The sequence below is a fragment of the Colobus angolensis genome, unplaced genomic scaffold (assembly GCF_000951035.1).
Source record: "Colobus angolensis palliatus isolate OR3802 unplaced genomic scaffold, Cang.pa_1.0 Scaffold78, whole genome shotgun sequence".
In the NCBI taxonomy this organism is placed as follows: Eukaryota; Metazoa; Chordata; class Mammalia; order Primates; family Cercopithecidae; genus Colobus; species Colobus angolensis.
In genome coordinates, this window is record NW_012121598.1 from 5116657 (window position 1) to 5144568 (window position 27912).

The window sequence follows — 27912 nt, forward strand, 5'->3', positions numbered from 1 at the left end:
AAAAACAAACAATATCATCAAAAAGTGGGCAAAGGATATGAACAGACACTTCTCAAAAGAAGACATTTATGTGGCCAACAAATGTATGAAAAAAAGCTCACCATCACTGATCATTAGAGAAATGCAAATCAAAACCACAATGAGATAACATCTCAGGTCAGTTAGAATGGCAATCATTAAAAAGTTAGGAAACAACAGATGCTGGAGAGGATGCAGAGAAGTAGGAACACTTTTACACTGTTGGTGGGAGTGTAAATTAGTTCAACCATTGTGGAAGATACTGTGGCAATTCCTCAAGATCTAGAACCAGAAATACCATTTGACTCAGCAATTCCATTACTGGGTATATACCCAAAGGATTGCAAATCAAGGTACTATAAAGACACATGCACACATATGTTTATTGCAGCACTATTCATAATAGCAAAGACTTGGAACCAACCCAAATGCCCATCAATGATAGACTGGATAAAGAAAATATGGCACATATACACCATCAAATACTATGCAGCCACAAAAAAGGATGAATTCATGTCCTTTGCAGAGACATGGATGAGGCTGGAAACCATCATTCTCAGCAAACTAACACAGGAACAGATAACCAAACACCACATGTTCTCACTCATAAGTGGGAGTTGAACAATGAGAACACAAGGACACAGGGAGGGGAACATCACACACCACAGCGTGTTGGGGGGTGGGAGGCTAGGGGAGCAATGGCATTAGGAGAAATACTTAATGTAGATGACAGGTTGATGGGTGCAGCAAACCACTATGGCACATGTATGCCTACATAACAAACTTGCACATTCTGCACATGTATCCCAGAATTTGAAGTATAATAATAATAATAAAGAATCCCACAGAGCACTGAAAGGAACTTCAGAGAGTTATCCTATCTAATCCTCTTCTCTATCCATAAATGGCAATAAATCCAAAGTTTCATCTAAACTACTCAACATTTATCCAATACATATTCAGTGAGAATTTACAGTCTGCCAAGCATACCAGCATCTACATGGTAGATGCTGATGGTGCCCGTATTAATAAGAAAGCCAGTGATTGTTTTGGATTTTTAAATTGTTTTTAATGGGGTCAGTTATTCAAGAAATTGTTAACAATACCGTTAAGAGAAAGCAACTGTGTCTCTTACCATAGATTCTCCCATTAATGGAACATCTTTTAAAGGTCATGATGTTTTGAGTGAGGGTACCCGTTTTGTCTGAGAAAATGTACTCAATCTGCCCCAGTTCCTCATTGAGCGTGGTTGTCCGAGCCTCTGCAGGTGTTGCTTTTCGAGAATAATACATCTTCCGGTCCCAGTTTATAAAATAACTGTGTCCTAGACGAATTACTTCCACACTGTCATCCATTAAAATGGGAAAAAAAAGAAATGCTCCATTAATTTCAGAACATACAATATTTTGCCAAAATAAGAAGTCTGCCAAAGTCTTCAGCGTTTAGAAGAAAATGTGGATGCTGTGTCCCTAGGTCACAGGGATCTTCAGAAGCTTCTCAGCAGAGTCTGCTCATAAACCTTTCCGAGTTATTTCCTGCAACACCATAAAACAATAAGCCGGCTTAGGATAAAGCTTTAGGGAATGTTTCATGGTTTTCTACATTAAACAGGCCCAGTGGAGATTTTGTGTATAGCGTATTAGTTTGTGTCTCCTCCTATATGATAGGAGTGGTCCCCAACCTTTTGGTCACCGGGGGCCAGTTTTGTGGAAGACACTTTTCCACAGATCAGGGGAAGGTGGATGGTTTCAGGATGATTCAAGCACATTACATTTAATATGCACTTTATTTCTATTATTACATTGCAATATATAAACTGCTGCGCAGTTCACAATAGGTTTTGCACTCCTTTGAGAATCTAATGCTGCTGCCACAGCTCTGACAGGAGGCGGAGCTCAGGTCTGTGGCCTGGGAGTTGGGGAACCCTGTGGTAGGGGAAACTAATTATTATTGAAGATGTTTGTCTGATGTCTGATCTAAAGAAATGTGCTGTTGAGAACTTTCTCTCCAATACATTGTTTGATGTGGCTTCACTTTGCCAAAAGAGATAGAAAATAGTATTTCCATGAAGCAGAACCAAACCATAACAGATACTAAGTGAAAACAGGATGTGTTGTCATACCATTCTGCTCATTTACCATGAAAAGAGTGTTGCATCACATTCTAATTACATAATTATGTTAATTATTACAATAATTATTAATATAATTCTGATTACATTCTAGTAATCATTTATGACCTCCCAGCTCCAGAAGCAAAATTTCTATGGCAAAGTGTATGAACTCTCTCAATGCTCAATGTCATACATAATGCCAAACTGATTTCCAAAAAGTCATAGCAACATAAGTTTCTACCATCAGATTATTAAAAATTATCTTTCACCATATGCAAATTCAAAAGCTATGTCACTACTGTTTACTGCAATTCTTATCAATGAGTTTAACACTTTTTTCAAATGTTAGTGGCCAGTGACATTTCTTCTTGGAATTATATAATTGTGTCTGCCTATTTTATTTTTCCTATTCTGATACCAGTGTATTTATTAGTGATTTGTAAGAATTCTATAGTTATTAAGTCTATTAATTCTGTCAAAAAACAACACAAATACTTTATCCAATTTATTATTTGTCTTCTTTTTTTTTTTTTTTTTGAGACAGAGTTCCGCTCTTGTTGCCCAAGCTGGAGTGCAATGGTGCGATCTTGGCTCACTGCAACCTCCGCCTCCCTGGTTCAAGCGATTCCCCTGCCTCAGCCACCCGAGTAGCTGGGATTACAGGTGCCCGCCACCACACCTGGCTAATTTTTGTATTTTCAGTAGAAACAGATTTCACCATGTTGGCCAGGTTGGCCTCAAATTCCTGAGCTCAAGCGATCCTCCCACCTCTGCCTCTAGAGTAGCTGGGACTGCATGCATCGCCACAGCTGGCTGATGGTCTTTTCATTCTGTTTCCAGTTTTTCGATATGAAGTTTTCTCTTTCTAAAGGATCAAATTCATCAAAAGTTTATCCTTTGTTTTGTAGTTTTGTTTAGATAAGCCTTATCTATGCCAAGATTATATATACGGATATCTATATTTTATTTGTTTTTATTGATTTTTTCATAATTACTTATCCCAATTGAAATTTATGATTGAAATTGAAAGTTTGATGTACATATGAGGAGCAAATTTCAAGTTTTCCAAACAAGAAGATTTTACATCAACATTTGTTGAACAATCATTCCTTTCCCCATTAAGCTGGGATGCTTTCTGTGTCACAAATAGGTCATTTTACTCACTACCATCTGATTTATGGATTTCAATTTTATTCATTGATATGACACTTAATGCATCTCTTGTTTTCATTACTGTAGCTTTATAATAGCTGACAATACACAGAAGAAACAAAATCACCTTTATTCTCTTCCTCTTCAAAAATTCTTAACTATAATCACCCATTTGTTTTTCCTGATAGAATCAATGTATTCATCGAAGTAAACATTTGAATAAATGTATTAATTTTCCTACAAAATTTCTTTGCGATTTTGATTAGGTCTATGTTAAACTCTCAATTATTTGAAAAGAACTGATATTTTGTAAACTTAAATACAACTTCAAGGAGAAGGTCAAATCTTTTCAGGAATTCCATTTTTTAAAGTACCTCAATTAGTTAAAGAATTTTAGTTTAGTTTAGTTTTGCTTTTTCAAATCTATAAAGCACAGGTTCATACCATAGCTTTATAGATTTGTTCTTGAATATCACAGTCGTCCCTTGAATCCATGGGGGATTGGTTACAGGACTCCCAATCTGAGCATGCTCAAGTCCCTTACATAAAATGGCATAGTATTTGCATATAGCATACCCATATCCTCTTGTATACTTTAAGTCATCTCTAGATTACTTATAATACTTAATACAATGTAAATGCTATGTAAATAGTTGTTATACTGTATTGTTTAGGGAATAATGACAAGAAAAAAACTCTGTACATGTTCAGTACAGACACAACCATCTTTTTTTTTCCAAATATTTCCCATCTATGGTTGGTAGAGTCCATAGATACAAAACCCATGGATACAAAGGGCAGAATTTAAACTTTTTTTGATAGGATAAGTTTTTAAATTGTTGTTATACTAAAATACAGCTTTTAATTTTTGTAATGTTACTTTCATAATTAGACATAACTAAATTATCCTACTGAAAGTTTTACAGATTATTCTTATGGATTGACTACATTTATAATCATATTATTGTCTGTGTTCTTCATTTCTAATAGGTTTATTTCAGGTTCATGTCTTATCTTATTCATGGATATTTCAGTTTCATGTCTTTGTACTTTAACAAGGATATCCAGAACAGTAGAAAATAGTTATGGTAATAGCAGGTACCATAGCTTATTTCTGATCTTCGTGGAAATTAATCCTTGGTTTTTCTCATCTGTAGAGTGACAAAGTTGGGCTAGATGACACTCAAATCATTTCTGGTTATTAAATTCTATGCTTCAAGTTCTAAAAGTACATAACATACCTACCTTTCCCTCCCCAAAAGAGGTGTGGGGCCAATTCATTTTTAACTATTTGAATGGTAGCACTTTTTTTCTCCCTAACTAAAATTACACTGTGACTATGTAGAGTGTGATATGATATTAAGATACATAACTCACACTCTTTGTTTATTTATTTATTAATCTTCATGTATGGTTTACTCTTCTGCATCCCACCCCACCCCCACCCTCCATGTAAATGCCTTGCTAGCTGGTCTGATTCAGCTTTATTTTCCTTATTCCTTTCACTCAAAAAGCATTAGCACTTACAACGGGCTGGGGTAGTATCTTACCCATCAGAGGCAGTCAATACCAGTGTTGGGTGTATGACTTTTAACTCTTTAGACTCTAATTTTACCAATAGGGATATTAAGACTTAGAGAGGTAAAGTGACTAAACCAACATCACATCAATAATTAGCCACAGAGCCAAGACTAAAACTCAGGGATTTGGGAAAGCCAGTGCAGACCAGGCCTTAAGAATGGCATTATGAGGGTCACAATACAAACCATGAAGTTTTTTATTTATCTGAAAATCAAGTAGCTCCCTGTAATCTTAAACCAAAGTGAATGAAACAGAATTTGATTGTTCTGTGTTATAGTATAAGCCAATGGAAGTATTCAAAATTTATTCAAATTCCTAGAGCTTAAAAGTCTGAAGAGAAAATGGGCATCGTTTTTGTTTGGGAAAAGAGGATTCAGAAGGGCCACAGTGGAACATTCAGCTCTTGCTTTTACAATAGCAGAGAAAAGGAGAAAAATATTCAGAGTTAGCATACTCCGGCCGCTTAGTGTTTTCTGCCTGAATACTCGCAGAACAGAGCTTATAATTTCACCCAGTCTTGGGCAAAACAAGCAACATAGAAATGAACTCCTATTGCTTTGGAAAAGAACACTCAAAAGCTAATTCCTTGGGGTAACAATGGCTGCATTTCTTAAGATTATGTACTTTTTAAAAAACTGTAGCTGGGTACGCCTTAACATAACAGACAAACAAATTGACAACATAGAAACATCCTACCAAAATAAATGTCCTTTCCTCGCCTGGAATTGTTAACCATTCAAAGCAAATACTGAACTTCTATCCTCAAGTGACATATGGCACTAATTTACTCTTTGTCAATATTCTAAAGCCTAATAGAAGCTTTGGCAGAAGGTCTTCATCATTCTGGACAGAAATACCTGGGAGTTCTCTTTTTCTATGTCTCAATCTTTAGGACTGAGTAACCTGAAATTCCCTCGAGTTAAGATCAGAATCACTGTACTTATTTGGTGAGAGAAAGGCTCCCATTTATCTTCATAATTTCCATGCCTTACAACAAGGACAGAACTCTAGACTCTTTTTTTTCTTTTGATTTCTTCACTTAGTAATAAATCATGCATAGCTTAGGGATAGAGGAAAACACTGTCCCAACTCTCAGAAGACTTCTGTCCCTCATTAGCTCACAATCCTGAGCAAATCCTCTCATCATTTTGAAAGCAGTTCAGCAAATCCTACTTCATAAGATTGTTGGGCAACATGAATGAGATAAAGTATGTGGACGTGTAAAATATAAAATGCTAAAAAAAGAGAAAAGCATTCACAGAGTTTTAAGGTATCATATTTCATGGTATATTACAGAACATCAGTAATTTTGAAAATTATAAGAATGCATAAGAAAGTAGTTTTTAAGTGATAAAATATTATGCTGAATCACTTTATATATATATATATATATATATATATAATGTTACCTAAAGGTAAGGTGGTATTATGTGGAGGATAAAGCAACTCAGAAATTAATTCTTTTAATCCTTTTTTTTAACGGGGAAGCACATATTTGACAAACAAACTAAGGCACAGAGAAGCCGAGCACTTTCTCCAAGGTCACACAGCTTTTAGTGGCAGTACCAAGACCAGAAACTGGGTTTGGACTATTACAAATACGTTTTCTGTCTAATGAACCATGGCGCATTAGAAGTATAAGGAATGCCAAACTGAGAATCTACCTTTGGTATCTTAAAAAAAAAAAAAAATCAATCTTTCAAATCATTAAAGAAAATGCCAATGTTCTTCAAAGAAAGAATGTATACAGAATATACATCCTTCGTGAGGACATACAAAACTGCATATGTACAGATGGAAAGCCACTATGCACATTTATTATTCATTTAGGACATAAAGGAATGCTATAAAAGCTGACTGTAGCTCTTCCGGCAAAGAGCAGGATTTACTACAGACTTTATAATTGGATACAAGCATGAGAGGTCCTCAAAATCAAAGATGAGCCAGTAGGATATACTTTAAATAGAGCCTCTCTGACCACAGCTCCAGAGAGCCCAAAGCAATTTGTGGTATTGTGGCCACATGCCACTACTTCAAGTCAATTTCCCACAACTTGGCATTTCAGTTTCCTGACCACTATCCAAAACAAGGGTGGATTTTGTGCATTAAACTTCCCTTGCTTCATCATAGCTAGATTTTTGAAGAGAGATAAAAAGGGGTGCATAAAAATAAGTGGGGATTTAGAGCTGATGATTTTGTGTATTGTTGAAGTACTGATGATGAGAAGTGTCAAACAACCAAGTCCCATCTTGGCTCCAGTGTTTTTGGGACAGTCTGGCTCAGTGTTGTTAGGATCGGGATCAAGAATGTCCCAGGTACAGATTCTAGGGCCAATTTCTAAGACTTATCAAATACACACACATATATACATATATGCGTATACATGTATCTAAATAAAGAGGTGTGTGTGTGTGTTCTTTGTGTATGTAGAGAGACAGAGAGGCAAAAAAAGAGACCACCTTAGCTCTAATTTATGGGATCAAATCTAATCCTGACAGAACAAATTGTAGTAGAAGTTATAAATCATACTTCTTATCTTACAATGGACTAGCGTCACCTACTATATTTTAACTCCTTTATGTACATACTTATAGTTACTAATAATAATAGGAAAAGCTAATATTCATTAAGCTTTTATAATGTGTTAGGAATTCTTAGAGCTTTATAGGCATGTATTTACTCCTCATACAATCCTGTGAGGTAGAACTATAATTTTCTTCATTTTTAAAATGAGGGAACTGAGGCACTAGAAGACGAAGTCACTTGCCCAAGATTATGGAGCTAGTAAGTGGTAGAACAGGACCTGTAGAACAGGATACAGAATCTATGTATCTATAGAGCCAGTCTAGTGGCAAAGAGGCACCCCCTCTATAGATCTCCCCAGTGTTCTTCCTTTTCTTACTCAAAATTAACTAATTCTAATTGATCAGGTTACATGAGATTATATTGTAGTCCATGTCTTACAGAGAAAAACATTTCTAAGAAACCAAATCAAATCAAGAAGAAAATGAACCACATTTATTATAATTTGAAAACATAAAAGTTAAACAGATTAAACAGCTAAGCTGTCCCATTTGAAACAGATGTCGCAAATCATAAGCAGTTAAGAGCAAGACATCTATTGCACTGCTGAAATTTTAAAACAAACAAAAATGATTACTGGAAACAAAGGTTTGGATGAAATTATTTCATTAAAATATAAACTCTCATCTTACCTCACATATAAGGAAATGGGTACAACTGTATTGAGAATAATAATATATGACCAGAATGTTAAGAATCCGGAGAACACAGAGCTCTTCTCTCCTTCATTCCAAAAGAGGAAAGTTCTAAATTGGTCCCCAATTTGACTCTCCCAGATTGAATTTCCTATTGCAAGAATAATTCCCAAGCATATCAGAAACCCAAAAATCTGAAATAAGATAGAAGTCTGGTTAAGGTTAACTTGAATCCAAAATTAGTCATATCAACATGATCTAATTATGCGTCTAACTCCAAGAAATAGTCATTTGAAAAGCAAGTACGCAAACCTCTTCTTACCATTAATCATATGAATAAAATTTCACATTTTTATGTCAGGAACTTAGCTAAATATTTCACATACATTTTCTCACTGAATCTGCCCATTGACATTCTAAGATGGGAACAGTCATTATCCCCCACTTTACAGTTTAAAAACAAAGTAAAATAGAAGCACCATAAAGACTATGTAACTTGTCTATGTTCACATAGTTAACAACTTCACATCCTCAATTTGTGGTAAGTAGGTATATTTAGGTGGCTTAATTAAAGGAGACCATATGCACTGATTTGTCCTGGATGGCCCCAGTTTACAACTATTGTCCAGATGTAATAGTAATCATGTTGCATTTCACCTTCAAAAGTGTCCTGTTTGGATGACAAATTATATGGCTACCCAAGGCATAAATGCAAAAGAAAATATCAGTGATAAAGAACAATTTCAGACTAACCAAGTCTCTTGGTTATAGATCTGGCTGCACAATTCTTACTTGAGGTCAACAAGAAATATAAGGATAACTAAAATACTTCATGACATGTATACTTTACTTTTAGTATAAAAATGTGGGAAGCAACTTGAAAACCATTAGCAGACACTTACATTGTTATTAGTAACAGTATTAGAAAAACACATATTTGTAGGTATAACAACTAGAGAGACAACAAGGTCAATCTACAGTGAGTCTAAAACCCTTCCTGGGAAAGGAAAGGCCACAAACTCAGTGAACATGGTTAAGACCTGAGTTGAACAAGATGTTGCGGAGACTTTGTTCAGCTGAGTGTCACACTATGTTGAGAGCTGAGACCAGCCAATGTTGAGGGAAGAGTAGGGCTAGAGAACAGAAATGGATTTTCCTCTATTTCCTTTTTCTTCCAAGAAAGAATATTCAGAAATTCTAGAGCTGCTTTCTTCCTTATTCCATAATATGGGCATGTAAGAATAGGTGTATAAGAAGAAAAGATTGGGAAAAGTCTGATTTAAAGTATATTAGAAAACCATGTATGAGAGAAAAGTAGGACTGTGAATCCCCAAAACTTCTATGACTTTGGTACCTATATTATAGTATCCTCTTTAATGGCTGAGACTACAAATTAATTAAACATAATGACTTTAGAGCATTAAAATTTAATGTAAAATACATTAAATGCCATAATTTAAGAATTGATTTAGCTTATAACTCCCCAGTGGGTCATCCTATTTTCTAGTATGAAAGATAGGGTCAGTTTGCTCTGTGGACACACCCCGCATGCCCTGAAGTGGAGTCAGGGCTATTTAAATGAGAAATTCCTTGGGGGCAGAAGGGTAACAAACCCTTATGGACATGTCTTCTTGGCCTCATAGGCTCTGTATGAAGGTGACTGGTATTGCTGGAGAAAACCCCAGGTCTGCAGGTGATACTGAAAGTAAAACACAAAGCCTGGCCAATATTTTGTGCACAGCAAGTGCTAATTTTCTTCTTTCCTTATTCAGAGTCCAACTATTACATATCAGGTAAGCAAATACATATTGAACTCAGATTCTTCATGATTGTGAGCCTGTGATAGGGTACATGTGAAAGCATGGTTTGAAGTCACAGTCTTTATATTTTAAAGTGGCTGTCTTCGAATTTTACCCCTATACAAGCAAAGCAGTATTACACAAAGACTAAATATTATATCAATAAAAAGAGGTAGCACAGGCTTAACTGACAAAAGGATGGAATGTAAGGAATATCTGAATATTTTTGGTAATTGGGTGGTAGAGAAGATCATTTCAAAAGAATCAGAAGTAAAAAAAAAATTCATAAGAGAAAGATAATCATGAGCTAAGGAGGTTAGAGGTCTCTGTGAAGGAGGAGAACTGTGAGGTGGGGCTCAAAGGATTCATAACCAGAACTACCTACATAATTTTCAGGGTTCAGTGCAAAATGAAAATGTGGGACCTTCTGTTCTAAAAGTATTAAGAATTTCTAGATGGCAACAGAAGTTCAATAAACCAAACGTAAGGCCGTCTGAGTGTGGGGCCCTGTGTGGTTACACAGATTACACGCTCATGAAGCCAGCCCTGCCCACCATAAGCTATGTATAGAGGATCTGAAAAAAAGTAAGATAACAAAAACACCAAACTGCCTTAAAAACCATGTTTGGTTTTCCAAAAACAAATCCTTGGGATATGGGGAATTTGCAAGACCATGAATACCTCCATAAACACTAACCTACCTCTCATGATAAATTCTACCACTGATTGAGAAATTAGCATAATCGAGAAAATAGAAGGCAGTGTAATTGAGCCTCAAATGCAAAATCCCCAAAAACAAACTCCACAAGGAGAATATAGGCTTCTTAAAGATTTCCCAGCAAGATACAGTAAATATATTAAGATAACAATGACTAGTGATATTGCCTAGTTTTGTAACTTACCCATAGTACTAGAGTATTCATCAATCTATCAATGCTTGTCCTTTTAAACTTTGTCTTACCACTATTCTGCATTAGTTTAGTGTCAGGACCTGCAAAAACAAAAAAAGTAAATAACTTTGAAATGATATGATTATGTATTCTTATTCTTATTATTGCTCACATCAAATGTCTCTGAAAGAAAAAATATATTTTTTCACAATAATTTAACTTTTATTAAGAGCAAGGGCCATTAAATTGTATACGATTCTCAACAATTAGGTTAACAACAATCCTGGAAACTGCAAGAGATGTGGTCTTCTTAGACCAGGACAAATACAGTCGGAACTTGTAGTTGAAAGGATTAAGTAAAGCTATTTTTTCAAAGTCTATGCACAAATAGGCTTCTAGTTTGACATAGTTAAAGATAACACAGTCAAGAAAAGTGAGGAATAATTTGGAAATATTAAAAAGAATGCAGCAACAAACACAATTCAGAACACTAAGGTAAAAAATGGAAAAATAAGAAACCAAATTCTAGATCTGTTTCCCAAAAAGATTTGAGGTCCCTTTGAAGAAGAAACTAGAATAGCCCCCCAAAATACATAAGCAAGTAATTTAAACATTTATTGTGTATTGTATACTGCATGTATATAATATGTAATTTTTGCAAAGACAAGAACTGTCTTAAATGTTGTGTTAGATTTATTTCAGTTAATTACATTATCCCATGATAAGTGCCTTGTTGCCAGAATTCTAAGAATATAATCAACTGCTTTAGAAGTAGGTTATCAGATGATGAACAAATAAAAATATTGAAAAATATTGTTAAAGAAATTCTTTGTGGAGAGAGAAAATGCTAAATAACAGCAATTAAGTTTTAATTAAAGCTAATTTCTCTAGTGTTTCCTCTCCACATAGTCTTCTCATGATTTTCAATCCATAGAGCCATTTAATATAGGAGAAAGGGGGAAATTAAAGAAAGGAGAAAAGGGAGGCACACCCAAAATTATATACCACTCCAGAAGTCAGGGAAGGATAGGCACATCCTTAAAAGACTTTCCTTTATGTAAGAGAAAAACAGAAGCAATAATTGAGGTTTCATAACAATTCATTGTCTGAAGTTGGAAATTGCACCCCAGTGTCCTATTCCTAGCTACTGCTGTGTATAGGGGACCACCCACATTTTCTCAGAATCATTTATTAAAATCATATGAACATTGAGGGTGGGAAATATTTCTTTTATGGTAAAGATCACAAAGGCCAAATAGTCTGCAACCATAGCACCCTGGACATACTTGATCTCATCTGATCTCAGAAGCTAAGCTAAGCAGGTCAGGCCTGGTTAGTTACTTGGATGGGAGACTGCCTGGGGATACTTGGTGCTGTAGGCTTTACAAAAAACACATAAAGTTTGTGGTTGCTAAAAACTGAAATATGGAAAGACCAGTTAGGTGCTGAAAATGTACATTCCATTAAGCACACAAATGCACACAGACTAATAAGGAATCCTCTTTATGGATTGTTAAGCACTTATGTAAATATAACCACAAGTATTTATATGCACATCTCTTCTTCTCATTGTCAAAGATCCTGAAAAAATTTTCTGCACTCAACAGCCTCCGTTTTCTTATCTCCCACTCGTTACTCAACCTAGTCTCTGGGCCAATCACAACACCAAAACAGATCTGGTGTTATCATCAATATCCTCCATAACTTCTTGACCACTCAGCAATCTTTGACACTGTTGACTATTCCATCTTTTTGAAACATACTCTTCCTTTAGCTTCAGTGTTATAATGTTCTCCTGCTTTCCTTCCTACCTCTTTGGTAGCTCCTTTCCTGTCTTCCGTGATACTTACCCTCCTTTCCCTTTACCCACTCACTAAAGACGGAGAATCCTTAAGACTCAGGCATAGGTTACCTTCTCTTCTTACTCAATCTTCCCCGGACAATGTCACCTAAGACTGTAGCTTTAAGACTAATAGTTTTAATAATATAGACAAGATGTGTATCCCCAGCTCATGCTGTTCCTCTGAGCTCTAAATCCATATATTTAAACCTACGTATTGTGTTGCCTGTATATTTCCATCTGGATTCTTCTAAGGCTTCTCAAGTGGCCCTTGTCCGATCTAGCTTACAATCTTCATCCAAGCTTCTTATCTCAGTATCATCACCATCCATCCAGTTGTGAAGGTTGGAGGAAACCTCGGTCATAGTGGATACCTTTATCATCCTCACCTTCAAACCTGGTCATCAAAGCTTGTCAATTCAACTTTCTAAAAGCCTTCTGAATTTATCTACTTCCCTCTCCTTTCACAATCTCCGCCCTAATCTGAGGGACCGTCATCTTTCAACTGTAAAAACCTAGAAACTTTGTCTCCCTGCATCCACTCTGCCCCCAAAACTAACCAATATTCTTCCTCCTCCCCAACCCCAGGACCTGCTGTCTATTTACAAACATTATAAACAGTTTTGGCAAGATTAAGCCTTTCACAATTAACACATATATGTCCCACCTGTTTGACAACTTATAATGGTGTCCCGAAGCTCTTAGGATAAAGATCAAAATTCTGGATACTGACCACAAGGTCTACCAGCGTGATCTAGCCCCTATCCATGTCTCCAGTCCCATATCCATCTGTGCTCTCCATACCCCATACTGGTCTTCTTTTTTGACCTCACTTTCCTTACTCCTGCCACAAGGCCTTGGCCATTGATATGATTTTGGCTTGAGATGAATACCTCTTTCTCTCTCCTACCATACTGAAAATCATATGAGTGAATGTACTACATTTGCTTTTGTTCACATTTTTAATCCCCAATGAGTAAGTAGGATAATGCCCAGCATATAGTAGACATTCAATAAATAACTTGTAAGTAAATTAATTTTTAACTAAATTAATTTTTTGAACATCTACATTTCACCTATTATCTCAACTAATGCTTACAACAAACTAACAAATTAGGGATTATTATCCTCAGTTCAATAATAATGAAACTGAGTTTAAAGAATTGAAATTGCCTGAGATTTCTCATCTAGTAAGTGTCAGAGCGAGAATTTGAACCTCGACGAAAGTAATTCTAAAGTTCTTGGTCTTTACTATTTTCTAAAACTATATGAAACAGTCAGCCAATATTTAAGAAGGTGTCTTATTCAGGATCCTAAAAGGAAATAGATGACACATAGAACAAAGATAATTGGAGGAGGTTTATTTATAAAGGAACTCTTTACAGAAAGCGTAGGTGGGATTATAGGGGAAACAAAAGGTTAGTGCATTAACGAAGGGCATGTAGCAATCAAGCTGTTTCTCCATCTGAGCCAGAAGGGACGAAGGGAAGGAATGGCTACTGGACCCTAAGGGAAAGAGGTGATAGGAATTTGCAGCCCTTAGAGTAAGAGCGGCCTTCTGCTGATAGATCTGGCCAGCCTGAAGTTACCATACAAGAATGCAGCCTGGAGGAGTAAACACCTTGACTGTAATCTCCTTTCTCCTTTTGGTCTCGTCCTAGGGAGCCCTGAGACAAAGCCCAACCAGAAACAGAAGTACAAGGTAACCTATTAATATAAACCACACAAGTAAGCCTCCTAGGGCAGAAAGAAGGGTGGAGAAAGGTGAGAGGAAATCTGGAGAGGCAAACAGAAGACATCTAGGACAAAAATGCAGTGTGCACTCAAGATGGTACAGACTCCCAGAGACTGTTTAAATGAATATAATTCCTGCCCTCAGAAATAAGATTTTCTCCTCTCCTAAGCATCAAGAAGGCATTACCAGGGAGGTGTAGCCTCGCTGTTAATATATATTAGACCTTCACAAATAACACGTTTGTAAAGCAAACCATATCTGTGTCATCTATACTCCTTGCACAATTCCTAGTGGTAGGTATAACTAGAGTAATAATACAGAAAGAATACTTAATAATTCATTGGATATTTTTCATTAGACCTAGGTGTTGACCTGGAACTAGTTCCCCAACTAAATGTCTTAAGACTTAGAGGTTTTGCGACATCCATTTGTACATCTCTGACACTGACGAAGCCAACCACTAATTCTTCCGTTTGCCAGCATTCTAATTAAGCTTTCTACCAACATTTGTAACCAGACTAAAGTCAATGCAGGCATGCTCTGCTTTACAAATATCCACTTGATAAGGTCCCCTGCAAGTGAATACCGTGGCCAAATCACAAAAGAAGAGGGTATTCCCTCTCTCCCTGCTGCCTGCTGCCAAAGTCCAGAGAGCAGTAAGTTTTTCCAACTCTCAGCCTAGAGAGTAGGCTGGGTGCTCTGAATTAAATTTGGAAGGAGGAAGAAGCAGAAAAGGAAGGAAAATAACATTTGTCAAGCATCCTTTTCCATATGCATTATCTCATTGAGCCTTTAAAATGACTCTAATGTACTCATTATTATCCCCATGTTACAGCAGAAAAAAAACTAAAGCTTAGGAAGTGTAAGTAACCAAAGCTTATAGTCCTACAGCTGGTAAAAAAAATAATAACAATAACAATAAATAAAAAAATAGTAATAAATCCAAACTCAGGTCTGCCCAATCGAAATTCTGTGAACTTTCTGTTACACTTCCTTGGAGGGAGGCCTGTTCAACTTACCAGCCAACTTCTATGTTTTTCAGAGCATTTTCCCATAAAGGAACCTTACAAAGAAGAAGTTGGCCTCGCAGTAGTTCACAACAGCTGCCCTAGCATGAAACATTGTAGCTGAACTTGAGTCCTGAATTAACCATTCCAAACAAGATCACAGAAATGCAAAGTCTGGGGCTTTATCCCATCCATAGGATGAAGCACTTCTATCTCTATGATGACAGGAAGCAAGTCAGGAGGGTATTTCCCATCAGAAGACCACGAAATTTCCCCATCGTTAAGTAGGAAGATAAAGGAATGTTCATGGACAAGCTTAGCTCTCTCTTTATCTGTGTAACGAAATATATGATCATATGTTTATTTCCCCGACTAAAACATAAAAGCTCATTTCTAGGGATTTCCCAGGTCTTTACAACGGCAGTGCCCCAAGCAGCAAGAGCACTGATAACACTGACAGCTGACAGTATTTAGAGGAATTGGGAGAACAATTCTAGGTTTGGAACACTTTTAAGATTTTAATGAACACTTTGTTGTTGTTGAGGAAGGTCAGTTAAGAAAAACATTCCAATTTTGATTGCACATAGTCAAGAGGCCTAAAACACATCTTAATCTGGTGTCACAATAAACAGGACTTTTAAAATCAAGGGCTGGCAATGGAAGCCATGAGTACAATTTGAGTGGCTTTATGAAATGGTGCTACTGTAAGCTTTCTTAGCAAGAGAGGGCCACCTTGGGCCTACATAAATAAAGCAGAGAAAAGAAATATGGTGGGCAAGAAGAGTAAGAGGCACCTCCCCCTACCCCACCCACCCCCATCATGCACAGTCTTTCCAGAACCCACTCTCCTATTTACGAACAGTGGAAAAAGTTATGGAGTATAAACAGAAATGATTACAGGATCAAGAAGCCTTTTCCAAAAGGTCTGCTTGACCTTTGCAAACTACAAAATTAACTGCACAGCCAGGGGCTTTCTTTCATACTCTTACCCACTTTAAAGGCAGATTCATACATAAAATGACAAAGGTGATTAAGATGGGGTTAATAAAGAAAAATTAAGCAGTAGGTATTTAGCACCCACTGTCTAGTTAAAACTCCAGCATCTTTAAGAATAAGATGGCAGTAGTCCCTCATATAACAGGGCCACCTGGACTCTTTTCAGAGCAATGGTGTTTTCTCCTGGTGTCCTACAATCTGAAGCCAACTCCAGAGCACTACTTCGCATGGAATGAAAGCACTGTGCTCATCAGAACTTGGAGAATCGTAGACTGTGCTGGTGTATGTTGCAGGAAAGGTTCCCATAGAGCTGGGTCACATGCTGTACCTGCAAAAATAACCATTCCAAAACACCAGCTGGTATTTCTCAGGATGCAGCCTCTCAGGATTATCTTCTCATTGTTGAGGGAGTGCTTGCTGTCTTTCCAAGAAAGGATTCCCATGAATTTATCTAACTTGTTGTTAGGCACCTCACAGACAACAATCCCTGGAAAATAGAAAAACAAAACAAACCTCTTTACGACTCACCCAAAATTCTCTTCAGAAGCCCACAGCACTGTTTTACCACTGTTTCCCTTTAACAGCATGGGGTTACATATACAGAATTATGCTAGAAAAAATAAGCTGGGAGGTAGAGAAACGGAAAGCCATCAACTATTTTGAAACACAGTTTTCTGTACTGTCCAAACAAAAATTAAAAAAAAAAAAAAAAAAAAACAAATAACAACAGAAACCTTAAAAGCCATGGGATATTTTTTCCTTAAAAAATAAAAAAGAGCATATCTTTACTTCTAGTTTATAACAAATAATTTTTGAAAAGATAAAGCAGTGACTGTCCTAAAAGTTTCTCTTATTCCATCTCTTTCAGCTAAATGTGAACTTTTACACAGTTTAAAATAGTATACTTCCAGTCTCACAACAAAAGTTAACCATCTTTCTAAGCTCATAATCAGGATTTCAGAGGTCCTACTGTATTCCACCAGAAAGAAACCTGGGCCTTGTTTGCCACATGTGTCTGAGAATGCATGTGATTCCTTTCAGCTGTTCTATGCTTCTTATCTTGATTAGATTCAGAGTTCTGGTGACTCTCAAAGGCACCATATAACTTGCCCCTAGAAGATGTTTCTAGTTTCTTTAATTCCAAACCAAAGTCATGCCCACTCCAAATCAACGAATCAATTCGTTCCATTATTTCAATATGAAAATATATATTCAGGATGGGGGTTCTCTAGATAGAAAAAGAAACCACAAATAATCTTTCACGGACCCTGTCACAAAACATAACTATTAGATTAATATACATATCCACTGCAAAAGGTGAGGAAAAATTTTTATACATAATGAGTACAAAGACACGAAAGAACAGAATGGAGGGAGAGAGGAACACAGGGAGGAAGGAAAAAAGAGAGGGGAGATATGAAAAAGGAAGCTGTGGTTAGATCCAGTCAGGACTTGAGTTGGAGTTGGCGGTGAGATTAGTACCTACAAAGTTCTCTCTCTCAAAAACAAACAAACAAAAATACATTCACATTTAATCAGAAGTCAAAAGGGCAAGTTGGAACATAAAACGTAGCATTTGGAAAATAAAAAGGGGACTGTATCTTTAGCACTGATTAAAGAGAAAGGGGACCAAGTAAGCCTAGAGATCTATATTACACTGACTCCATCCACTCTCCAAGCTGCCGTCTGAACTTAAAAGAGGCTTCTTAGGTGGGTCCCCTTTCTCCCTAGGATATTCCCTTTAAAACTACTAAACAGAGGTAACAGCAACCAGTTGCCACATGGCCACTGGTCACTCGTGACCAACCAGATCACTAACAGCCCTTGTATTAAAAAAGCAAAAGAAAATAAAACTGTGACAGGAATGAGGGACTCATGGCCTCAGGGCCGCTTTTCCAACCTCCACCTGTCTTTCCCCAGTATAACAAAAGTACTGCCTAAAGCCTCCCCACTTAGGCACTCACTGGCAGTTTCCCAGACATCCCTATTTCCCACTGCTAAATAGAGACTGCTGGCAGGAGGATTTGGATAAGACAAATAACCTTGCCAAGGGAAGGGGCTGAATTCTGGTTAGCTCCATTATGGCCTATCACTGATAGTAAAAAGTAAATTAAAACTGATTTAAACTGGCTCAAGTTGTTTAGACAACTATGTTGTAGACGAGGAGACATTTTCAGAATTCAATATCTTTTCTTCTTGACCAATTTTCACTCTGAATTGTAAAATCTTGAATTGGCTATCACCAGCAAAATCTACATAAAATAACAGGTTAACAGCAACCCTTAAAGTTTATTTCAGATTCTTGACCCAAGACTCAATTTCTCAGGCTTCAAACTGAGCCACTCAAAAAAAAAAAAAAAGTGTTTTGGGCAACAACAACATGATATGCAATCCCTGCCAATAGGAATATAACAAACAGGTTCATTTGATCATTTCTATTGTCGTAAGCAAAGACTGACATGGAGGCAAATACAGCCTTAAACACATTGGCTCACTCCTCGCTGGCCTCACACCAAGGGTGTGGTTCTAGACAAGAACAGGCAGTAGGGCCAAGGGGTACTGCCTGGGTTCTTGGAGGCTAAGCTCCAATTCAGCCTTTCTCAAAGAGTGTGGTCTCGGTGATGTAAGTTCTAAATACAGGCCCCAGTCAAAACAAAATGGTGGGAACAAAGCCAAACTACATTTGTTTTTATCATTAGAAGTGCTCGGCTTCCCCTTTTTAAGCTCTCTTAGCATAAAACACACACTTCCCAATTTCTTTTGTACCACTTTCCAAAACGGATGAACAGATTCCTTTGAAGGGAGCACTGTATTCACCTTTGTATTCCTATAAACTATTATACTATCTACATAATAGGATCTTTGTCGAAGAGATGGATAGAAAAAATTTCAGATGATTTCAAGAGAGAGGTTAAGAGATGAGATGGATATTAGAGCAGATCTAAGAAAAATGGAAAAAGTAGGTCTATTTCCATGATAGTAATGAAGGACTAGAAAACCAAATAGCCGAGGCACAACTGGCGGGGCTTAGTTTCTGGCCTAAATCTAACGGGAGCCGAGTAGATCTGAGAGTACTGAAAACAGGTGGGAGCATTAAAGTGCATTAGAAACAACCAAAATGAGAACCTAGCCATGAAGCATAACAAGGATGAGGGGAAAGCTCTCTTAGGACCCTTCTTCCTTTTGCTAGTTCAATCGGAGAAGAGAAAGAGGCCGTAAATAGTCAGTTTGACAATCGATGAGGAAACAGTTTAGGAAAAAATCGCATCATTTCTCACATAGTCATTTATTGAATATATGTTTGGAGCACAAAGTCATCTTTAATGGGCAATAATAAAGTCGGAAGAAAATCACGTCAATAATGAAGTGTAAATACAATCAAACTAGCTGCTCATATCTGTTCGCCCCCCTGAAGAGAAGACATGAAAGCAGATTGCAATCTAACCGTTTGACAATCACCCAGAAATGCTCTAGACCCATATTGAAAAAATCTACAGGATCTCATTCTGGACCTTCCTAAGCATTCTAGATTTAGTCAGCTGAATTGTTGGTTAATTACCAACTCGACAGACTTCTCAAGCTAAGTATTAACCTCAAAGAGAAAGTCTGCAGTTTATCATAAAAATGGAACTCAGTGCCCAATAGTCTATGATTTTCCAGAGAAGCTGGATTCATCTCTTCGTGTACATTATTAATAGAAATAGTTACTGATTATCTGTACTGCAACTCTTCCATAAGACAAATTATCCAGCAAATAAAACATCAATATTGCTGTTCAAGAACTTCTCTAGCCAAGAGTTTCTTAGCGTTTCAGAGATTGCCCACTACTGTTTGCCCTGATGATTATGACAAATGTTTATTTATTTTCTTAGAAAGAAGAGTGTCACCTTCCTATTTTCTAAAGCTTCTTTACTCTTCAACTGTCAAGGTTCACCCATCCATCATTACCACCATAATGGCATGTCGGCACCAGCAGTAAAGATTCTGCCTCTACATGGAATCTATGCCTCATGCGTCAGCTGTGCTGTTGGGGTGTGCTCCTGTCCAGGTGAATAGGAAAGCTATCTAGTAAGCAAAAAAAATCACAAGATGCTAACCAAGCTATTTTATTTTTTTAACCAAAAAGAGATGCTTATTTTTCCATGTTTTAATTACACACATGCTATTCTTTAGAAAGAACCACAAAGTATACAAGGATTCCTGAATAAAGAGTCAACCTTTCCCTGGTTCAGAATTCAGCATTAACAGTCATACAAAATATGTAAACTTGTCAGGAGTTGCAGAAAACAGATCTCAGTTCAGTCAGTAACAATATGCAAAAGATTCTTAAACACATTTCGACAATTTACATCCGGGGATTTCCCCAAGGAATAAGAATGTCCAGTTTACATAATAATAATTGACAAGTATTTCAGTTACTTGTTTATAAAAGTTTTTCAATTCCCATAAGACTTTAACATGAACATCAAGGCCCACTCAATCTCTTTTTATATTATATCTGATCTATAATGTTAAATCAAGTTATGTATCTTTTCTTACAAAATTCAAGAGACCATAAATCATTTTTTTCTGATGTTTGAAATGTATAAAAATATTTGCATGAGAACTTTTCAAATAAATGGATTTACCCGCCAAAACCCAACTCTCTTGTGTGCACTGGTCTCTACATTTGGCCAAGTCTTCTATAAACTCTTGTCAGGGATCTTGACTTTCAAAATCACTGAGAACATTGCTACGTTTTAAAAATATGATGACCTCATCCTTGTCCTGGATGGACTTGATCTCTGGTAATTAATTTTGTACCTTTGGGTTTAGAATATTTTAAAATTTCATTTATTTCCCTAATCAGGAGCTAAGCTCTTGTGCTAATTTTCCCTAACTCTCCAATGCTGTCTTTCTACTTTGGTTTACAACCTGGGGTTTTGTGTCCTTTTGTGTCCTTTGTAAAATAGGATTTGCCAAAAGTCCAGGGTTCATAGTCTGGCTTCTCCACTTAACAGCCATGTGACACTGGGAAAGTTAATCAGTTTACCCGGGTCTCAGATTCTTTACCCATAAGTTGAGCTAACAATAATCTCTTCCTTCAAGAGTTGTAAGGGTTTAACAAGATAATGTGTGCAATTACTCAGCATGGTGCCTGGTACATAGTGAGCTCTTGTTCACACATCAACATCAAGTTTAGGGCCTGAGAACTTTAGGACCTTTACCGTATCAAAGGCTTCTTTAGGGATGAGCCTTTTTTCAAGTCTGTCTTCTCCCCTGGGAAATAAGCTCTCAAAAAGCATGGCCTGAGCTTGACTTATTAACCACTGTATCCCAGCCTTAACAAATCCCTTGGCCTTGTGTTAAACATACATTTGCTAAATGAATAATGGGTGACTGTACACATATGGATGAAAGAAATCAGCCCACCAGAAAGACACTATCTTTGAATATAGATGCAAAAGTGAGGAGGCAGAGAGACTTACCAGAGATATCCTGAGGTTTCAACCCATCTCAGTTCTGACCCTATGTGTCCGAAACCTGGAGTCCCCAGTGGGAACTTCTCTGGGGATAGGAGTGGGAAATTCATGTCTTTAGATACTTGGAAGATGTGCTTTTATGATTCAAGGACAGAAAACTGTAATTTGGTGCTAGAGAAAGTATTTTGGCAAGTCTCAGAAGAAAAAACACACAGTAACCAGAAGCAAAAATAATGCCATACCCAGATTTGCCCAGAAGTCACAAATTAAAACATATACTTAGCACAGATAGAACATGGTAAAGAGTGTGCCTCACATATCTGTCTCATCTATTACACCTTGCCAAAGCTAGCCAGGTCATTGTCAAACATACACAATGTTGATATCCTATTTTAATTTAAACTAAAGGATGCAATATCTGGTTTTGATTCCCATGAGTCAAGAAAGTCTTTTTCCAATCACCAGAGGAAAACCTGTAATCTATTGATACTTCATTAGGACAAAGGTGAATAAAGAAGACACAAAAAAGGGAGTAGAAAAAGAACAAGGAGCAAAGGATCAAAAGAACCTGGATAATATATGGAGAGATCATTTATAATTCTACATACTTTATTTTGTATCTTGTACTTAGGAGGTGCTTAATAAACAAACTTAAACCAATTACTATGGAGAGAGTGATGAAAACAAAGATAAAGAATGACAGAAAAGTGACACTGCAGGTGGAGAAAATAGCTAAGATAAAAAGTGAAGGAGGAAGATGAGATGAGAACAGTAAGCAAGAATACAGGAAGGAAAAAAAGGAAAGAGAAGAATGGTGATATGGAGTAGTTAGAAAACCATGTGTGGATAATGGAGTGTGTGTGTGTGTGTGTGTGTGTGTGTGTGTGTGTGTGTGTGTGATATTAAAATTGAAATGCATAAATTAGGGCTTGGAAAGAAGTGGATGGAGAAAATAACTGAAGGCCAAGGAAAGCAAGAGCAATCATGGGAAGGATTTAGGGTTTATTAACTGTCGTAACTCTTTCAAAGGCTTCCATGCCATATCTTGCATCATCCTCTTGGTCTTTAAATTTGGCTGCTAACTGGGGGGAATCTAATTTGTATATTGTTTCTAACTTATTTTCCCTTAATTCATCTATTCATTCTTCTGATGCTTTCTTAGAAACAGGAAATTATATTTTTTATTTATTAGAATAAACCCCTAAAACACCCTGTTGCCTTGAACTTTAAGGTAGATTGAAAGGCAGCCCAAGATTTTAAAACGAAAAAGTAAACTTAACAGAAACCTGGATTTTAGCCCAGAAGTGTACCAGCCTCATGAATTTGGCATTACATGTTTTCTGAAAAGCTGACCACAGTTTAAGTATATATAATCATAAAAAAGGGAGGTCTGTGTTGCCTTTATTGGGGAAAATAATTATTCATTGGGGATTTGGTGAGTTGCCCATTCTGTATGAAGCAAATTCAAGTCATATCTAGTAAGTAATAATTATTAACACACCTTAAAAGTAAATTTTGTGAAGTATTATTAAATGGTTATTTTTATATATAAGCAAGTCCTTTAACTTTTCAAGACCTGTTACCTCATCTGTAAAATCTTAGGGGAGGAAAGTGTTTTCAGCCTGAGCAAAACCACTTGCATTGGTTTAAATTTGGAGCTACTGTGTTCCAGTTTCTTACATCAGAAAGGATCTGAAGTAAAGACATTTTAAAACTACCATGCCAGCTGATCCCTCTCCCAGACACCTGCCTTCCAGGAGGAGAGGATCCAGCACTCCTTCTCAGTCCTACAAGGCCACTTCAGGAAGCTTAAGCTTCCTCCTCACCCCATCGTTTCACACTCCCTTCCTAGTCTCTTTACGTTAGGCCTTTCCTTTGCCCTCCCATGTCTTTTTGGTGCCTGATGCTGGTCTTTCTCTCTGCCCCACACTGGAATTTATAACTACTTATTCATTTTCTGCTATAAGAAGAAGAAAAAGCCAAGCAGGGTATGGTGGATTGAGAGTATAAGGAGTCATGTTGAAGAGAGGGATACTTAGCCCCAATCCTGTAGTTCCATGTAAGAAATCCACCTAATCCAGCCTGGATCCTTATGCATTATCCTGGCATCGACTTACAGAGCCATGATTCTTGGAGAGTGTGGTAGAGACAGTTAATGCTTAACAAGTATTCATATTTGTTATTTTCTAGCCTCCCTTGCAGTTAAGTCAGGGCCAGGTGACAATGTTAGCCAATGAACTATAAGAGGAAGAAGAATTTAAAAACCACTGTGTCTCTTTCATCTTACCCTTTGCTCGATGCAGGGACCTCAGATGCCATTAGTCCAGATACTGTGGCTCCGTGATGGAGAAGGCCACCCAACCCACTCAGGATGTGACATGGGCAAGAATAAGCCTTTACTGTGTTTATGCCACTAAGATTGCAAGGTTGTTTATAACTGCATCATAGTGTAGCCTATCTGGGCAAACACCTAGGAAAGAATGGGACCTAAATAATCGTTAACAATCATGCTCTGCTTTTTGATGGTTAACAACACTAAAACTCATTAATTTCTACCTCTTCGTAGATCAATAGAGGTATAAAGGTACAACTCTGAAAGGAAAGAAATGAGTAATAGTAAATTATATTTAGGTGGCCCTTTTAGGACTCCATAAATATTCAATGAGGTATTTTAAGCCAGTATTTTGATTCATGAACACAATTTACTTTTCTTGGATTCACATAACAGTAAAATTTCATTGAAAAAATTACTTAGTAGAAAATGCGTAATTTGTTTTATTCTAATCAAAATATTTCTTGGATCATTCAGTTTCCTGGCTACTCCCTGACTTAAATCTCAATTTGGAGGAATTTTTTTTTCTATAAACATCTGTTATAAAGGCACTCATTTAAGAGAGATTAAAATATTAACAGAATCCAGACAGAGTTTACAAGCAACTGCAAAGCACAGGCAATAGAAGCTCTAAGCTCTGCACTGGAGAAACTTTACAACATAAACTTGCCTGTGCTTTAACTCATGTGAATATGCTAAGACCCTTATCCATGTTTTTCCTAAGTGGATCCCCCAAAAACACATTTTGGAAGATTGTCTCAAACTCATGAAAATCCATTAGTAAATAAAGCCAATCTGTATGGATATACTAATATTCTGGGCCAGACTGACAAGTGGGTAAAGCAGGAGACCATTGAGGAGTGAAAGAGAGACTCCAAAGATTCTCTCTGCAGTCTATTATGGTGCCTAAAATCCTACAATCAGTGTTTCTTTCCTTTGACTCTTGAAGTATTGTGTTTCTCTGTGGTGTCTTAATCATAAATGCAGATATCACTAGAATGGACAACATCTGAAGGTTGTTCTATGACAACTTAAGAATAACTTTAACAGAATAGAACAAGATATAGGTAGAAAAGGAGAGGCAAGAGAGATTATACTGAAGATCAAGGGACCAGCTGAATGGCATGAAGATGGAAATACTAAAACCATGGTCTAAAATAAAAGTCAATAGATGACCGACTGATTAATAAATCAGAATATTCTTCTTGAACACCTAATATCTTCAAGAAATTATACCAAGCACCGTACAAGGCACGGAAATATACGAGGCAGGATGACTGTCTTCATGAAGTTTGAGGTCTGGTAATTAGTCTTTGTTATGGAGCCAGGAAATGGACGGGTGGTTAGACCTAGAGCTAGAAATACAAGGGTGGCCAATATTCCTCCTCAGCAAGTCTCTATATGGCTCCAGGGAGGCCAACATCAGGCAAGTAAAGGATATGATGGGATTGAAGTAAACGATATTTAAAAAGGAAACAAGCATGAAATGAACGATAAACTAATAAAGCCATTCTCCCCTTGGCAAGTATTTTTACTCTTTTTAGCGTGAGAATAAATTACAGGCTTTGATGCCTGGAGAATTTTATGTCCTTCCACCAAATAAAAAGAAACATAAGTTGGATCTCACATAATTAGTTTGTTGCATTGCTTTTCGGGTTTGAGATTTTTGTTTGTTTATCTGTTTAAAATACTTACCATCAAACCTTGCAAGTCTGTTGGTATCTGCTCCAAGTTCCGAGGTAACTGATAGTGCATGGCGGACTTTTAGGTTCGTTTCCCTGTGAAATTATTGACATGACATGAATTTTTATATGGAACAGCCAACAGCATCCTACCAAAGCAATCAGGTGGGTGTAGCACATGCAAAGCTAAACCCAAGAGATCCAAGAAACTCTCCTTTGAATGTCATTCACACTTCGCTCACTGTTTCAGGAAAGTGGGCAGGGCTTCTTGGGCTCCTAAGAGTTGGCATTCTACCCATGGCACATCTTTATAACAACACACTGATCTGTTTTGCATTTTGAAAGAACAGAGGACATAACAAATATGGTTTCATTTGAACCTACTCAGACATCATGCATGAGTTACAAAACACATTCGGAATAGGAACACAGTTGCCAAATAAAGGAAGCTAATATCACTCCAGAGTCTACTATCTACATAGGAGCTTTACTTGCAAAAGATGGTCATGGCTAATTTCCCAGTAGCTGAAATTTAAATGGGAAAAGGAATACAACTTTCATCTTCTTGGAGAATCGATCCAAGAAACCCATAAATCTAAAATAGATGACCTACACAAGCTTAGCAAGTCACAGTGAGTTGTGCATCTTCTTATAGGTGGGACCACATATACTTTGGATAGATGGCTCTCTGATATTCATAAATGGCCAGCAGTTAAGATTCTATGGCCATCACTTATGTCTTGTGTTTAAGGGCTTACCCAGTTTTCTCACTGAATTCAGCCTAATTCTCTTACACTGTAGCTTAAGATCAGCTATCAGAGTTCTATGTTTTATGGAAATGTTTAGTGATACATTCATTCAGTCAACAAATATTGATTAAATACATACCCGAGTCACCCAAGATACTCAGTGCTCCCCCAAAAGGATAGTCATCCTCTTGGGGAAAACAAGTGGTAGGTAAAAAAGCAAACATCACTGTGTGGAATTTTGTGCAAACCCATGAAATAACTCATTTTAGACAGCCAAAAAGCAGATACCTAACAAGGCATCCAGTCTTAACCTTCCATAAATGAACTTCACGATGATGTAGGACAATATGAGTCCAACCCAAGGAATACCCATTGTTAAAATAGCTTTCTTCAGGAAAGAATAAGTTGGATGTATAACTGAAGCTAGTTTGTTTAAAAGTAATCTTATTCATCAAAACCTGCTGATTCCTAGGAGGCAGAGATGAGTAGGAATTGAGATAGTTAAGAACTTCATAGATGAAGCAGAAATTGAGCTGGGCTTGATGGACAAGAGTGAGATAAGTGATATAGAGGCTAAAGGGTCAACATGTCCATCCACTTAAACAACTGTGCAAATAACTGAAATAGTCACACCAAAAAAGCCAGATAGCCCTAGTTCTTTAGCCCTAATCTACGTCATGTCATTTATCAAAGTTTATCATCATTTTGAACTACTTCCTCAGGATCCTCTCCACTATCTCACTTCTACCTTCAAATGCGAAAAACAAAAGAGTAAGAATAATCACACATAGGCCTTCTTGATACTTTTAAAAAGTATTTTTCAAGACTCCTGATTAATGCCTTCATTGTCATTCCATACTCTTCCTTAAATTGCCTGAGTATCTTGATAAACTTCAGAGTGATTTTCAGCATAAGAAACAATACCAAAAGATGCTGTGTACCCCTTACTCAGAATTGCATCTTACTATAGTTTCACATCTTGCAAAATCATAGTATAATATCACAACCAAGATATTGATATCGAAATAGTTAAGATACAGAACATTTCTATCACCACAGGATCCCTCAGGTTGTGCTCCATAGCCGTACCCACCTTCCTGCCTTTCCCACCCCATCTTAACACCTGGCAACTACTAATCTGTTCTCTATTTCCATGATTTTGCCTTTTCAAAAGGCAAAATTTTATAAACAGAATTACACTGTATGTGACCTTTGGGATTGATTATTTTTAGTCAGTATAATTCTCTGAAGATTCATCCAGAGTGTTACATGTATCAGTAGTTCACTCATTGTTATTGCTAAGTAGTATTCCATGGTATGAATGTACCAGAATTTTTT

At 37.0% G+C, this 27912-nt stretch overlaps 1 protein-coding gene across 1 annotated transcript in view; it reads right to left on the bottom strand.

Annotated features, from left to right (window-relative positions):
- The window catches only part of ATP8B4 (ATPase, class I, type 8B, member 4), a 257644-nt gene that overhangs the window by 116204 nt on the left and 113528 nt on the right, over window positions 1–27912 (bottom strand). The window contains exons 9-13 of the mRNA XM_011928601.1: window positions 25839–25921; window positions 16678–16836; window positions 10784–10872; window positions 8080–8276; window positions 1154–1362 (exon numbers count right to left, since the gene is read on the bottom strand). Coding sequence (XP_011783991.1) covers window positions 1154–1362; window positions 8080–8276; window positions 10784–10872; window positions 16678–16836; window positions 25839–25921 — 737 coding nt within the window. The remainder of the gene's footprint in view (window positions 1–1153; window positions 1363–8079; window positions 8277–10783; window positions 10873–16677; window positions 16837–25838; window positions 25922–27912) is intronic.